Source organism: Peromyscus californicus, unplaced genomic scaffold, assembly GCF_007827085.1.
Source record: "Peromyscus californicus insignis strain IS unplaced genomic scaffold, ASM782708v3 Scaffold_14__1_contigs__length_90479793_seg_2, whole genome shotgun sequence".
NCBI classification, from domain to species: domain Eukaryota; kingdom Metazoa; phylum Chordata; class Mammalia; order Rodentia; family Cricetidae; genus Peromyscus; species Peromyscus californicus.
The window spans coordinates 59,364,211-59,380,719 of NW_026294436.1; the positions used below are offsets into that span (position 1 = coordinate 59,364,211).

Below are 16,509 nucleotides of genomic sequence, written 5' to 3' on the forward strand. Positions count from 1 at the left end.
GGGGTCATTCTCCCTCCTAAGGGTGAATTGTGAAACTGAAATATAGTGGTCTTCATGTATTGCCTTTCAGATTTGCTTCCATTTTGCCTAGTAGTGGGGTCTTTGCGTATGCTGACAAGCTCTCTATTAGTGACCTATTTCCCTAGGCCAACGTAATTACTAAAAAAAGCATATAATGGGGAGAAGAATGTTTTGTTATTTGGTAATTAAAACAGTCACTCTTAATTTAAATTTTTTTTTTTTGGCAAATTTATGTGTATGCTTCTGAATTGCTGGCTACCCATTTGATTTCTCTATGGTGCTAATTTCATTGACAGCTCCTAGAGGGTATGCCCTGGAAGGTATTATTTCATAAACTGGAGTTGAGCTGTGAAGTCCTAGTGGTGGGTGGTACTTACTCGGTGGGGTGGAAGGTGAGCAGATGGTTTGAATGGTGAATGCAGATGAGTGTGGGCGTGTTCATCGCGGGGGTGGGGGTGGGCAAAAACTCGTGAAAAAGTGTGGAAAACACACCTTTTCATTTCTTGTTTCTTTATGTCATGAACCTTAGCTCTTACAGAGGACAAATATTTTTACCGCACTTTGATTAGCTGATTGCAATTGAATTTTAACCTCATTTCATCCTTTGGTGTGAAAACTGAAACTTAGGAAGGATGAATGACTTGCCCAGAGTCCTACAGTTTTAGAAGTGGCAGACATCTAATGTCAGCCTAAGAAGCTGTCACCCTCCACAACCACACTGTTGGCTTCTTCTGTTCCCCTCCCGTTGGTCCTCTTTTGTCTGTTTCCTTTGTCTTGGGCCCGAGCCTACACAACAGTCTCTAATTAGTTTCCAAGTTACTATTCTTGTCCTTTCCAATTCCTTCTTCTCCATAAAAGAATTTTCTCTCTCTCTCTGTCTCTCTCTCTGTCTCTGTCTCTTCTCTTCCCCCTCTCTTGTCTCTGTCTCTCTCTGTCTCTGTCTCTCCATCTTTGTCTTGGTCTCTGTCTCTCTGTCTCTCTGTCTCTCTTCTCTTCCCTCTCTGTCTTTGTCTCTGTCTGTCTGTCTGTCTGTCTCTGTCTCTGTCTCAGTCTCTCTCTGTCTCTGTCTCAGTCTCTCTCTGTCTCTGTCTCAGTCTCTCTCTGTCTCTCTCTCTCTGTCTCTCTCTCTCTCTCTCTCGGTGGTACTATGAAGCAATACCAGGACACTGTGCTGGTTTGTCAAGTGCTGTACCACTGACTTGCATCTATAGCTCCAAACAATTAAGTTTAAAACAAACAAGCACTGTTGGGTCTGGTTTCCTGTGGTGGGGATGTTTTAGCTGTAGGATGAGCAAAGCTTTCTCTGGGGCTCCCTTAGCTGCCCCTTTGCTGGGCCCGCAGTTGCCTCCTCCTCCTCCTTCTCCTCCTCCTCCTCCTCCTCCTCCTCCTCCTCCTCCTCCTCCTCCTCCTCCTCCTCCTCCTCCTTCTCCTCTTGTGCTTCTTGGAGCTTTCTCAGATGCTGATGTTAGGCTCCACTTTAGGAAAACAACAGCAACAACAACAACACATGAAGCAGCTCCGAGAGCATGGGTATTTCATCACTGTGTTTGGGAAAACTGTGCCCCAGAAACGGGGTATTCTTGTAGATACCAAGTTGTTATTTAGACGTGGAAGCTGTTCTTGGCCTTTTTCCTTTGAACTCAAAGGAGGTCCTCCCTTTGAATTCTCAAGGGTCATGTTCAGATGATGAGATGCTGTGCTAGGATTTACTCTAATGATGGAACATTTTCCCCGAATTGCTCATTAATTTTGGTTTAACTTCTTGTGTATAATTGAGAAACTTCTCAGCAGAGTGAGTGGGAGTGAAAGAGAGGAAGAAGAAAGAGGGGAGGAAATGGGGGAGAGGGGGGAGGAGAGGGGGGAGGAGAGGGAGAACTCTGGGGGGGTCAAATCTCAGTGGAATTAATGCCACCTTTTATTAATTGTAAGAACTTTCTAATTAACTTTCTAATTTTCCTTTTCTCTTTTTAATCCCCTCTTATTTTTCATTTGAGACAGGGTCTCATGTAGCCCAGGCTGGCCTGCAGCTTGCTATGTATCCAAGGATGACCTTGAAGTCGGGATCCTCCTACCTGTTCCTCCTGAGTGCTGGGAGGACAGGTGTGGGCCACCAGGCCCGCTTTATGCGTTGCTGGGGGTCAGACTCAGGGCTTTGTGCACACTAGGCAAACTCTCTTTCCCGAGCTACACTCCACGACTCCTTTAGTTTTCTTATTTGAAAGACAACAAATAAAAACAACTTGAAGTTTATAAAATGCAGGTGTTCAAACCTGGGAATGTAACTGAATAAAAACCCTATCTGTTTTAAAACAAAAAAAGACCAAATTTAGTCCTGTTCAACATATACTGTGTTCATAGACTTAGCCATGAACTCTTTCTCATTTTTGCTTTCTTTATATCTGTGTTGGCGTGCCACTTTGAAACATACTTTTGAAATACAAAGTATTGCAAATAATAAAAGTTGGGGATATTAAAAATGCTAATAAAATAATCATTTGCCTATCAAACACTAAAAAAATCTAGAGTAATGTTAATGGCCTTTGTAATAACCTTGTCTATAGGATATATATTCCAGACTAAGAATTTTATACAATGCACACATATATATATAATTATACATTTTCATATCTTTAAAATCATATACTTACTAAGTGTGATTTGATTTGAAGTGATTTAATTGTACCTATGAATATTCATAAAATGAGATGGAGACTATTAATGTTACATTATTGAATTTCCTTATTCTGTTCATGTTATATTTCATTATTTTATTGCAGTGCTCATTCTGATATCTCTGATTTGCATTGAAGAGAGTATTATATTGAATGATGTTTTCTTGGCTTATCTCTTAAGCCCTCCAACTGAGGTGCTAAACATAGCCAAAAATAGAGCTGGGCTTCATTTTGGAGATTTCCTCTTTCCTGTATAGGGAGTTAGTTATCGTCGCCTCAGCGCTGCCCTCTGCTGGTCATTGCAAGTTCTACAAGGGGAATTCTCTGTTCATTTCTAATTTACAAAGTTCTTGGAAGACAATTAAAAATTTCTTCACCGTGAAATTCACTAGAAAATTATAGTTTTTACCTTTTTAAATAAAATACTTAAACCATTTTGTAAAGTTGGAGAGAAATGAAAATTTCCAAATTTCCAAGAGAATAACATTTGCTGTTTACCACGTACAGAAAAAACAAAAAACAAGGATATTGTTAAGGTTACAGCAATGCTAGCAAAAACAGTTTGAATGAGTATAAATGCTACTGTTGAAAATGTAGTCTTTGCCCTTTCCTGAGGGGTCGCTCCACCAGTGTCCCTTGGTATGTTAAACTACCATGCCCTCCTTTCAAACGAGACAAGTTTTTAATTAAGTTGAATTTGCTACAGAATTGACCCAGAATGCACTACTTTTCCCCTTTCAGGAACTATAGGGCTGTACAGCAGGTGACATCATGACACAAAACAAAGGTCTCTGATGTTCATAGACAGAGGAGGCTACAAGGGGAACTCTGAGGCACATCCATTCAGCATAGTCAGCAATAGTACGCATGGGCACTGGGCTAGTCTCTGATGCACCTCGGCCCACCCCATATCCTCAGCTGTCCCTAAGAAACTATCCACATGCGTGAGGGTAGTCTTCCAAAGTTAAGGTCAAGCAGAATGCATAAGGGAGGCACATCTTGTTTACAGCCTTATTGGGTCAGGTTTTTAACTTGGATTACACTGACATTTCATTATAATTTCAAACCGAAGCCAGGCGGTGGTGGCGCACGCCTGTAATCCCAGCACTCGGGAGGCAGAGGCAGGTGGATCTCTGTGAGTTCGAGGCCAGCCTGGTCTACAGAGCTAGTCCAGGACAGGCTCCAAAGCTACAGAGAAACCCTGTCTCGAAACCTGCCCCCCCCCCCAAAAAAAAAATTTCAAACCGAAGTACGGCAAGAGTGTGAAGTTCCATGATAGGATTTCTCTTTGTTTGTTGTTTTCTTGAGTCTTGCTATGCAACCCAGGCTAGCCTAAAACTCAGTCCCTTGGTCTCCTGCCTCAACTTCCCAAATGCTGTAGTGCAGACATTATTCATCACACTAGCTCTAGTATTGGTGCTGTTTTAAAACTCCTTTGCTAATTCTATTACCTCCCTGGAAAAAGTCCAGCTAACCCATCTTAGATGACTCTTTTAGTGACTGTAATAACCGTTTCTGGGACTCTTACACTGTGATGAGTTTTACGTATGTCATCAGGGCCTTATAGCACCCTTGGAGGTATTGCTGCTGAGTTTGTTTTTGAGGGGAGGAGACTGCTCATAACGACTAGCAGAGAAATGATTGGATCTCGGGCTGTTAAACTCTGCAATGCCTGTCTTGAAGTACTTTTTGAGAGTCTCTTAGGATAATGGTTACAGGCTGTGCATACCAATGTGTTAGAGTTTTAGAAGTCTGTCCAAAGGCCAAGGGACAAGTTCTAAGAGGAGCCTGTCTTTGTCCGTCGCTTTAGAAAGTAGTATAAGGTTAAAAAATAAAACAAGAAACAAACAAACGAAAACCATGCTCTAACTATTCACCTCATGGTAGGATACACATGGATGCTACAACTTGGTACCCTGTTTTCAATTGTTGATTTAGAAAAAACTTGTTCAGAGTTTTGATTTTATTCTCTCACATTCTATTTGAGCTCTAAAAGTGAGATGCTTGCATGGGGCGGGGTATCTTGTTTTTAATCTATGGTAATAACTATAGTCATACAGTACCAGGTTTCTCCCAACCTTTGAGATCATCCCTGATCTAAGCATCCTCCCTGGAGTCTGGTCTATAAGTAGCAGAGTTCTCACAGATCTTAATCTTAGTTTCAGCTTGCTTCCTGTGCTATAAATAGTCATTGACAAGCTTTAATGTTAAGTTTTAATTTTAGTTTTGTTTTTTTTTCCCTCTGTCGAGAACCAGCAGTTAGCTTTAATGTATGCACTACTTCTGTTTCCTACATACTTCAGCTCACACCTTTGAGAAATGTCAGCTCTGGGGTGTGAAGGGCGGGAGTCTTAAAAAATTGCGGATGTGGTTGCCTATAGTGTTTTCTTTTGCTTAAGAAATTGTTTGTTACAGGCATTGAGATATCCCTTATTTTTGCAAGAACCTTGAGGATAGAAGAAAGACTGTCTCTGTTAACTGGAGCTTTTTGGGTGTAAGTCCAGACTGTGACACCACTAGTTAAGTAGATTCAGTCAGTTGCCACATTTCCTGAATAGGAGTTTAACATGACCACATTGGGAAAAGAGAAACTAACTGGGTAGTGACTCCTCACCCCAATCCATCTTCATCCTTGGGTAGGGTACTAACAGGAGGCTTAGGTTTAAATAGAAGGCATTACATAGGCATAAATAACCACCCTAGTTAAGGTGTCGTCCCGCCCGTCACTGGCCCTTATTGGCTTAGCCTGTCTCTCCTGTAAGGTGGTCTAGCAAGTCAGAATTCTGTGAAACCTCTTGCTGGGAGACATCTCCACTCCCATAGCACCTGGATTTCATGTTTTCCCTTCTTTCAGCATGGGACTCTTGGGAAAAGACTAGTTCCTTGGTATTCATTGTTTCTGCAGCCTGGTAACTGGAGGGAGGTTCCATCTCCATGTGCACATTTCCTGGCTTTTATTTCTTCCTTTCTCCAATTGTGACATCATTGTGAGCAGAATGGAGACAGATTGAGAAGTTCTCTCTCCAGCTTAGGCTGAAACAGTTCATAAGTTCATCTTTCCTGTTTCTGTGTGTGCGCCACACTCTTTTAGTACTGGCAAGAATTTAGAACCAGAGCCAGATCTTACTATCAAGGCTCTGGTAGTATGACACAGTGTCTACAATAGGAGCTATGGTCCCCTTATGTTGCTCAGGCTGGCTCAGAACTCTGGGTGCCAATGGGATCTGTTAAGGATCTATTATTTTAACCAAAAAGCGTCTTGGCTTGAGATTCATGCACTTTCTATTAATCATGTCAAAGCTAACAAGTAAAAGACCAACAGGATAGAGTGCATATGCATTTCTTCAGGGCTACCTATTTAAGAATGATGCATAGTCCAGGTCTTGGGAGAGCTTCTATTCTAGTGGGTGGTGGCGAGACACAGTTCCCACAGTGGAATAACAGAGCAGATGCTATGACGTGCCCTGTGACATGACTAGGAAGGGGAAGAAGTATGAGCATTTGCACCTGCGCATGCAGGTCACGTGGGAGCCTGCAAGAGGATGGTGCTTTTCCCAGTCCGTGTGATAAAATATCAGACAAGGAAGACAAGGAAAAATGAGTTTGGGACCAGGGTTTGGGGAAACAGCTCATCATGGCGGGAAAGTCATGGTGGCAGGAGTGTGAAGCAGCTGGTCATACTGTCCTCAGCTGGGAGGCAGGGAGTGGTGGATACTGGTGTTGAGGTTGCTTTTACCTTTCTCATTCAGCTTACCCCTCTCCCCCATGGAATGATGCTGTCCACATCCAGGGGTTGTCTCCCCACCTTCATTAACTTAATCTAGACACTCCTTTCCAGATTTTTCTCAGAGGTGTGTTTCCATGGCACCTCTCCATGTTGATGCTGACTATTCACCATCACAGCAAGGTAGAAAGGCAAGTTGTTTGGGGGAGAAAAGGAAACTTTTGAGGTTAGAAAAAGTTTATGTCTACATGTATTTGTCAGTGTCTCTCTGTGTGTATGCCATGTATGGTGCCTGTAGAGACAAGGGCACTGGAACATCTGGAGCTGGAATTACAGGTAGTTATGAGCCACTCAGCATGGGTTCTGGGAACCAAACCCATGTCTTCTTGATGAGCAGCAAACACTCTTAAAAGCCGAGCCATCTCTCTAGCCCTGAGAGTGTTTATATAAGGGTGTAGGGCTCTGGAAGATCTTGGTACATTCAGGAAATGAACCATCCCAGTGGCAGAAGCAGAGTGACTATAGAGGATGAGGGGACAGGGATGGGTAGATGGCCACAATAGGGAGGGTCTTCATATGCACACCAGCTATCTCAGTTCCATCTTGGAATCTTTGGAGAACTCAAAGGCTTCTGGGAACAGATACAAGCTTTGCTTTTTATGAAAACTACTTCCCATCTGGTATAAATAATGCTCCAGGTTGGGAGTGACTGTGGAGAAATCTTTGCATTTAGTCTGAGAGCCCAAAGCTCCTGGGATGAATGGGAAGTGAATTTTAGTGCCATATCTAACATGCAAAGCATTGTTCTTGGTGATTTGCTGAGAGTATGAGGTACTGACCTATCAAAGGTCATGGTTTCTAGTTTGGAAGAGTGGATGGGCAATTGTTTATATGTAAGCATTCTTCATAATTGATATTCTTAATATTTTTGACTAATAGTTTGTAATTAATCAGTCCATTTAAAAATCCTCAAAGCTGGGCCTAGAAAGACAGATGGCTCAGTGGTTAAGAGTGCTTGCTGCTCACTCTTGCAGACAACCTGAGCTTGGTTAGCAGCACAGAAGTCACAGTCAGCTGTAACTCCTAAGGAGTCTGACTCCTTCCTCTGAACTCTGCAGGCACTACACTTACATGCACAGACATAAACACAGACATACATATGTAAACATACAGATAAAAGTGAATAAAGTCTTTTCAAAAGATCAACCACATAATGAACCTCAAAGGTGACTGCCTGGCTACTGGCGTATCAACCCCAATTAGATGCCTTGACTTTTAACTAATGACTAAAATTGGGCTTCTAAAAAAATGTGCATGTAGCTGATAAGAGACGTGTGTAGAATGAAATATTGAGGCATGTCAAAACCTGTCTTCAAACACTTCTAAACTTGGAAACATTTATTTTAGGATACTTAAAAAAATGATGACCTGTTCAAAGCTGTGAGCACCTGCAAAGCAGTTTCTCCCGTGTTGCCCATGTTGCATTTCCAGAGGATGAGGGAGGGAGGTGATGCTGCGTCAGGAAGATTTTTCTGTAGTGATGTAGGAGACAGTAATGCTGGTGTTAGTCTCTGAAACAGACAGCGGCTTTGCTTCATGGGAGGGGTTTTAGTTAATTGGGACAAAGCTGCAAGGCTAGAGAGAGGATGGTAGGGGATGCAAAGGACTTTGTGATGGGCAGGCTTCCAGTAAAGTAGGGATTGTCTCTCAGGATTCGTCTTCGGAAAAGATAAAACAGTTTTTTGAGCGGCATTTGAAATTTGAAATTTATCCCTCTGCTGATTAGTGGGAATCCTAGAGGTGGTGAGATATGTTAGAGTAATATACACACTAACTGCCTAAGTAACACACAGGAAAAACCATGAGAAAAATAAGGTGCATGCACACAATAAGATTTGTTTTTCCTTTTGCAGTGCTGGAGGTGGAGCCCAGGGCTTGTGCCTGCTGGAAAGCATTCTATTAATGAACCACCAATCCAGCCCTTTGAAATTCATTTAGTCTTGGGGCAGGAGAGATGGCTCAGTCCTTAGGAGTGCTTATTGTTTTACCATACGGCCTGAATTTGGTTCCTAGTATCCACTTCAGATGGCTCACAGATGCCTGTGACTTCAACTCCAGGGATCCAACACCTCCTTCTAGCTGTTGTAGGAACCTGATCACAAAGGTGTGTATGCACAGACTCTATCTCTCTCTCTCTCTCTCTCTCTCTCTCTCTCTCTCTCTCTCTCTCTCTCTCACACACACACACACACACACACACACAGACTCATACACACAAAAATAATAGTAATAAAGGAAATATTAAAAATACATTCAGTTTTGATTCTATGTGTAGAAACCTGGAAAATAAGATCTGAAGCAATAGACACGTTTATAATCTACAGTACTCTGTCCCAGTTCATATGGCAGAAAAGAGTTGTTTACATTTGGTTTCCTCCTGAGAACTAAAATTGTATGTGGAGTCAGAAATCTGTTGGAAGGACTTCATGTTCTTAGTAACTGTTATTAGGTTAATGACTTCTTTGAAATGTCATTAAGAAACCAGCTTTTGCTTTGGTTATATCATCGTGATTTAGTTTCACTTCTTTTCAAAATATTGTAGTAGAAAACTCTCAAATTTCAAATCAGGATTGTTTGATGGAAAGATAAGAATAATTAGTAAATGAGTATAATTACTACTGTGTTTGCATTATTTATCAAACCCATGCAATATATCAAAGGACTGTGATGTGTGGAACTCATTTCTATTTTGCGTAAGGCTCAGTCAGTAAGGTGCTTGCTGCACTAACATGAAGGCCTGAATATAGATAACAAGCAGCTATGTAAAAAGCTACGTGTGGCAATGTGTGCTTGTAACCCTAGAGCTACAGCAGTTTCCCGGAGCTATATAGCCCAATTAGTGAGCTCCAGACTCAGAGAGTCTGCCTCAACAAAGAAGATGGAGAGTGATATAGGAAGGCATGTGGCATTGACCTCTGATCTCCACATGCATGTATATAATTGTGGGCATACATTGCACACACGCAGATGCACACAAACATTATTGTCATCACCATCATCATCATTATCATCATCATCATCATCATCATCATCATCATCTTCCTCATCATCTTCCTTCTCTGCCCAAGTCTGATCCACCTACTTGAATCTCTTTAGCTCTCAGTCTCAGCTACATGGGTGCATTTCTTACCCAGAGTGCTCATCTTACATCCAGTGCTTGAATGAGCAACCCTTACTGTCTTCTAAATCTCTAATGTTGCTGTGGCATTTGTCACCTACAACCTCAGGTGACTGGTCACCATTTTGTCCATTCTGTTTGGTCCATATACTTCATCTCTCTACAAGCTGTATTTCTATGTGCAGACTCTTCTTTTTTTTCTGAGATATGTCGCGTTCTTTTCAATGATGTCCTCCTAATCTGGTTTTGCTGATCCTGAACTTGAGCTAGAAAATATTGTCTCTTTTTTGGCTTTTTTTTTTGGTAGGAATTATGGAGATTGGTTCATTTCAGCAGTGAAACCATGAGGTCCTGGGCTTTCTCTGATGGGAAACTTATTTATTTTCAGTGTCCATTATTGGTTAGTTAAGGTTATCTACCCCTTCATGGTTCAGTCTTGGCAGGTATTTGCATTTCTTCTAGGCTAGAAAATTTCTTGGCCTATTGTTGTCCATAACATCCAATGATTCTTTGTAATGTCCATACTGTCGGCTATGTTTCCTGTTCCATTTCTCAGTTTGCTTGTTCTCTCTGTCTCTGTCTCTGTCTCTGTCTCTCTCTTAGTTTGGCTTTTGTTTTGTCAACTTTGTTTTTGAAGAACCACACACATGCACAAGTGTGTATTAATTTTTGTATTTATTTTTGTGTGTATGTTTATGTATATACGTGGGCATGCATGTTGTGCCATGGCACATGTGTGGCGAGCAGAGACAACTTGCTACTGGTCACTCTTCCCTTTTCCAATTTGGGGATCAACTAAGATCTTTATGCTTGGCAGTAGGGGCTTTTACCCACTGAGCCAGCTCACCAGTCTGTATTTATGTCATCTACTCATGGTTATCCAACTTTCCTGATGCTATCTATTGAAAACATTGCCCTCTAGGTTCATATTTAATTATTCTGTATACAGACACATGTAGCTAGAGTTTTCCAGCCTGGCCCACAGTCAGGACAAATCTCTGACACCCGCCAGTCCCACAGCCACTCAGATCCAACCAAATAAACACAGAGACTTATATTAGTTACAAATTGTATGGCCGTGGCAGGCTTCTTGCTAACTGTTCTTACAGCTTAAATTAATCCATTTCTATAAATCTATACCTTGCCACATGGCTCGTGGCTTACCGGTACTTTACATCTTCCTTGTTCTGACGGCGGCTGGCAGTGTCTCCCTCACCCAGCTTCCTGTTCTCTCAATTCTCCTCTCTGTTAGTCCCGCCTATACTTCCTGCCTGGCCACTGGCCAATCAGTGATTTATTTATTCACCAATCAGCAACACATTTGACATACAGACCATCCCACAGCAGACACATATATGTATTATATATGTCATATACATTTACATATATAATACTCATATATATTCTTGGCCTTTAGTACCCTTTTCTTACTAATTCTAGATTGAGTTTGCTTTGCTTTAGTTTTTATAGTTTAATGAGATGCATTGATAGGTTGTTTATTTGAGGTCTTTCTGCATTTTAGATGTAGGCATTCATTGCTATAAACAGCTCTCATTTACAGCTTTTACTCTATTCCATAGGTTTTGCTTTATTGTGTTTTCATTTTTAAAAGTATTTAAAAATTATTCTTATTGTGTGTGTGTGTGTGTGTGTGTGTGTGTGTGTGTGTGTGTGTGTGTGTGTGTGTGTGTGTGTGTGTGTGTGTGTGTGTGTGTGTGTGTGTTGGGCACTATATGTCTTGGCATGAGTGTGGTGGTCAGAGGGCAACTTGCTGGAGTCTGCTTTCTCCTTCCACCATGTAACTCTGGCTGGTTTGGAACTAACTATACAGACTAGGCTGGCCTTGAATTTGATAGTAGAGATCCTCTTGCCTTTGCCTCCCAAATGCTGGAGTTAATGGTGTGCAGTGCCATGCCTGGCACAGGCATCTTTTGACACTGGACTACTTTATGGATTCTTTTTTTTTTTAATTTTTTATTTTTATTTTGCAATACAATTCAGTTCTACATATCAGCCACGGATTCCCTTGTTCTCCCCCCTCCTGCCCCTCTCACCTTCCCCCCAGCAGGATCGCTTTATGGATTCTTAACCTATTACATAGATTTTACAAATGCGTCATCTACCCAAGTGAACTCATTTTTTTCATAATCTCGCTCTGGAGATTATGATATATATTTCCCCTGTATCTACATTCATTTCTACTGTGCTGTCTTTTTCTTTGCTTTAGTCAATGTGGATCAGAACATGGTGGGGAAGTGATTGCATCCCAGCAAAGAAAAAGCACAAAGGCATCTAGTGTATGCACATACAGATCATATGCATCCTAAAGGGATTGGCATGGTTCTGAAGTCCTGAGGATCAGTTCTGAGGTATTTATAGGCTTCCAAGGGAGCCACCCAGTTTGTCCCCTGGGATGAGTAAGGTACACACAGGAACCTTCTTTTTATTTTGACCACAGCTGGCAGAGCATTCCTTTGCCATACGATTCCTGTATAATCTTACTCTTGCCTGGCTCGTTGACTTTTTCATGTCCTTTCAATTCCAGCGTCCAATCTGGGACCCAAGATAAGCAGTTATTATTGTCCTTATGGTGTCCAAGTACAGACTGTCCTCTGACTTTCCCACCAGAGGTTAAACCATTTTTAATGGAACATCTTCTCAGTGTGATGATGCATGCTGGTAGTTCCAAATGATGGGGAAACTGAGAGGAACAATCACTTGCACCCAGGAGTTCAATGCCAGCCTGGTAGATAGTGAGAGAAGCCTGGCCTGAGAAACCAAAACCAAAGTAAGCCAAACTCAAACTACCAAAGATAAAGAGTCATCATATTCAGATGGGTTAACGATATGTTTTCAGGAAGTTGTGTAACTCTGCTTCGGGAGTGTCTTATGACAGGCCCATGTGATATCTCTTCTTCCAAAGAGAGAGATTTAGGTTTTACTATAATAATAATAAAAAAATTGGGGCAGTTTGAGAGAATTGGTGTCTTAATGGCTCCATATTGAACAATGTAAGATTCTATTTGAATGTTTTAGATGTGTCTGCATACCTGTGTGGTTTTTTTTTTTTACATTTTATATTGTATTAGCCATTTTTTATGATTGAATTGATAACATTTCCATTTAAATACCTTTTTAAATATAGCAAGATCAGCTTTACACCTGGGCTGCAGTTAGTCAACCCACGCATTCCATGGATTACAACGAAGGGCGGTTTCCCAGGAGAGAACCTTCCATGTGGCCACCATCCAGGCTTCCTGATGAAGAGCACAGTCCCAAGGATGTTGACACAGGTAGGACATGGGACAGCCAGCTTCGCAAGGTTCTGTGATGTAATGTGAAGTTGCAACGCTTGCTGGATAGTGAGTCTTTAGTCTCTTGCAGGTATTGTATTATTATTATTATTATTATTATTATTATTATTATTATTATTATTATTCTTATTCTTATTATTTTAACACATCTCCTGCAGGAAACCCGTTAAAATCAATGGGAAGCCTGAGACACTGAAAATTCTCACGGCTGTCTCCAAAGCCGCTGGGCTAGAAGGTTGAGGAGTAGCAGATATACTGGTATTCTCCAGTAATTTCTGCATTTACTGGAAATTGAGAACCATTGTCTACAGACACCCACCCCATTACCAGGCTGAAACTCTACATCCTATTTGGACTAAGAGACTCTCAGGGGACACTTGCTCCATTATCTCTGAATTTCCTTGCTTAAAGTTTTCTTTGTACATCTAAACGTTCTTTTCTTTACCTATAGAGATAACTTGGAAAGAAAAATAGAGATGTAAATTTGCTTTAATCTCACTTTAAAATAATTATAGAGTATTCCAATGTAATCTATTTTTTTTCCTGAAAAAATTATTTTCTTTCTTTTCCTTTTGTTGTCTTAAACTATTTTTGTGTATTGGTCTGGGAAGATACTATGAGACTGGTCTCAGTGTTCTTTGGAGGAACTCACTAGAATGGTGATTTCTTAATAGAATGTAGGTTCTCATGGTAGACTAAGCAAGTGCCGTCTTCTGATATAGAAATGAAGACTAAGTAGTACAGCATTGTTTCTACCTACAGATCCCCACCCCCCACACCAGATTTCCGGAAGTGATATTGTGAGTTTCAGGGCTTAGAACTTGACCACGCGCATTGTCTCGGTGAAAGAGAGATGGCCGAAGAAGCTTGGTATGAAAGGGCAACATATTAGACTATGAATCTTGGGCTCTGCACTGTGTCAGCTTTGTGACGTTAGGCAAATTTCCAAACTGCTGCACACATTTTCTCATCTCTGAAATGTTAATGAGAATAGCATCCCCCGGGTAGCATGAGTTAGAGGAGTGCATGGGTTCATGTTCATCAGTGTGCAGAAGAGAGTGCCTGGGCCGATGGAAGTGTTTGGCCTTATTGTTATAATTATCATTAAAGTGATTTCATGTTATTATCTTCTTCATGACTTCCCATTAAAATCAACCATGACTCTGTTAATGGTTTGGGAGGCTTCTGTCCACATTTTTGCACAGAGTTCCTACCCTCTTGTTTTTAATCTCAGTTTCTTGGCGAATGTATTTCATCATTTATTCTTTCAAGGAATGCACCAAATGGGAATCTACATGGTACTCCACATTTCCCTTTTTTAAATGCCTTGTGTTTTGGAGAAACTGCTTAATAGTCACTAGTTGGCATATAATCCAAAAGAATAAAAAATAAACACAAGTGAGTGAGAGAACATAGAAAAATTCTTTCATGTAAATAAGATTCTGTTTACTATAATATTCATAGACAGCGGTTGATCAAGGGTCCAGGTAGATTTCCACACATCAAAATCTTCAGAAAACAGAGAGTTTTGGCACAATAGTGCCTGAAAATCTAACATGCAAATATAGATATTGTTGGTTTTAAAAAAGAAAGGATCAAGTAAAAATTTTTATCCCATTATATGTATGGTTGTCTTTAGGCTAATACACTATTGGCTGAAATTCACTGGTACAAATACAGTGGTTTAAACAATTTCATTGAGAGCCCTCGGAACAATGGTTTCTCTCCTTTCCTACATTTGCATCATTGGTTAGTATAATATTTTAAAGCCCCTACTATATATTTTTCAGCATTTCTGGCCAAATTGATAACATTATTCTGTAATATTTGGGGATACTTTAAAAGAATTATAAATCTTTTGGTTACTGGAGGAGTACTTGGCTGAGAATGGATTAAAAGTGGTCACCTGAATTTTAGTTTGATGACGATGGCAATGGAGTGAGAAGAGGGAGATGATGACTTGGCTTTTTTCTTTATAGATTAATGTAGCTTGCAAAGTGCCTGAGCAAGTAATTTTTAATACAATAACCTTTCTCTTTTTAAAATGTGCATTCGTGAAGAAGATGATCGAGGTAAGTAGAAAAATCATTTAAACCACCAACTTGTTTCTCTCTAATTGATCTGTTCTCTACCCCAATGAGCACAGAGTATTCCTTGGTCTAAAGCATACTAATGTTGCATTCATTTGGAAAAGCACAAGGAACATTCTCACTTCCAAGGAATCATACCGCCTCCTCTCTTGTCAGTCAAGTGTAAGAATGAGACACCAGTATCACAGAAAACCCTATAGACGAATGTTTTATATCAACCGTGAGTTTTAATAGTATGATTATCATTAGTTGTAAACTATTTACATACACGCAGCTAATAGTTACATACTATTGTGTGGTGACATCATACTTTAAATTGATAAATGCAACACGTGGCCACTTCAAAGCTTGTTTACTTTTTGAAGAAGACAATCATTCAGGTCCAACTATTTTTTTCAAAACATTTTTGATTTTTTTTTTCCTTCTGTCTCTTAAAAAAATGATTGTTGATTCACACATCCAGCTAATTCAGATTTGTGCTTCGGCCTCTTCTGATTTTCTCGTGTTTTAATTTTTCCATAGTCACTTTTATGAACACGATTCTTCCAACCTTCACATATTCACTGAAATACTAACACTTCTTTATATGAAGTTTTAGTGCTGGAGTCAAGCCGAAGCCTGATACTTCTCCTCACCAGTGAAAGGCCAGATTCCTTTTATTCTTTTGCTTTCTTTCTTCTTCTTGTGCTTTTGGTACTGTCTCTGAGGATAGGACCATGATGTATAAAGTGACAATGTGAGATGTACAGAAGGCATCATGACTGACAAATTCTGGAAAACGAAGTGAGGGCATGGTATGATCAACTACTCTCAGTAGATGAAAGCACTGTAAGAAAGAAAATCTTCTCACATCTTGTCTTCCCTTTCTCATGTCCCACTTCATTTTCCTTTTGTGTTGCTTTTATTTTTCCTCCATAGCTTATTAGAATATCTTTCTTTTTGCTAATTTTCTCTTCTATTGTCATTGGTGCTATAGTTGTTAGCTATTATCTTTTAAAACTGCATTTAAAGATCCTATTTGGTTTGGTGTTGTAGCTGTTAAAGAAGTTTGCTTTTTCATATCTTAATGGCACTGGGGAAGTAAACCCTGAAGAGGAAGCTGTTGATAAGAAGTTTGATAAATAAAGTTGGAAGAGCTATCTATAATACCAACACAGAAACCCAAGAAGCATTAAAAAATAATCAAGGCAACATAGTTCCAGAAGATTATAACTCCTCAGTTACTGAGTCTAAAAATACGAAATGGTTGAAATTTCAAACACATAATTCAAAGGTCTCCTTATAAAAAAATCAGCAAACTTAAAAAGGATAAAAGTCAACAAACTTAAAAGGGAGAAAAATAAGCATATGAATCCAGTGAGAAATCAATCTAGGGCCTGGATAAGGATGCTTGTAATGTAGAAGAGAAGGTTAAGAATGTAACATTCAGTAAGGACATTGAGGTTAAAACAACAACAGCAAAAGAAACAAAAAAACAAATACAGGAAGTGAAAATTTCAATAAATAAAGA

General features: G+C 40.2%; 1 protein-coding gene across 3 annotated transcripts in view; it reads left to right on the top strand.

The window, feature by feature from the left end:
- Window positions 1–16,509, top strand: part of Fmn2 (formin 2) — a 308,323-nt gene that overhangs the window by 52,762 nt on the left and 239,052 nt on the right. The window contains exons 3-4 of one of the 3 annotated variants that reach the window (XM_052737699.1): window positions 12,741–12,888; window positions 14,970–14,981. In XM_052737699.1, the coding sequence (XP_052593659.1) occupies window positions 12,741–12,888; window positions 14,970–14,981 (160 nt within the window). The remainder of the gene's footprint in view (window positions 1–12,740; window positions 12,889–14,969; window positions 14,982–16,509) is intronic. The other 2 variants (XM_052737700.1, XM_052737701.1) reach the window with 2 other exon arrangements.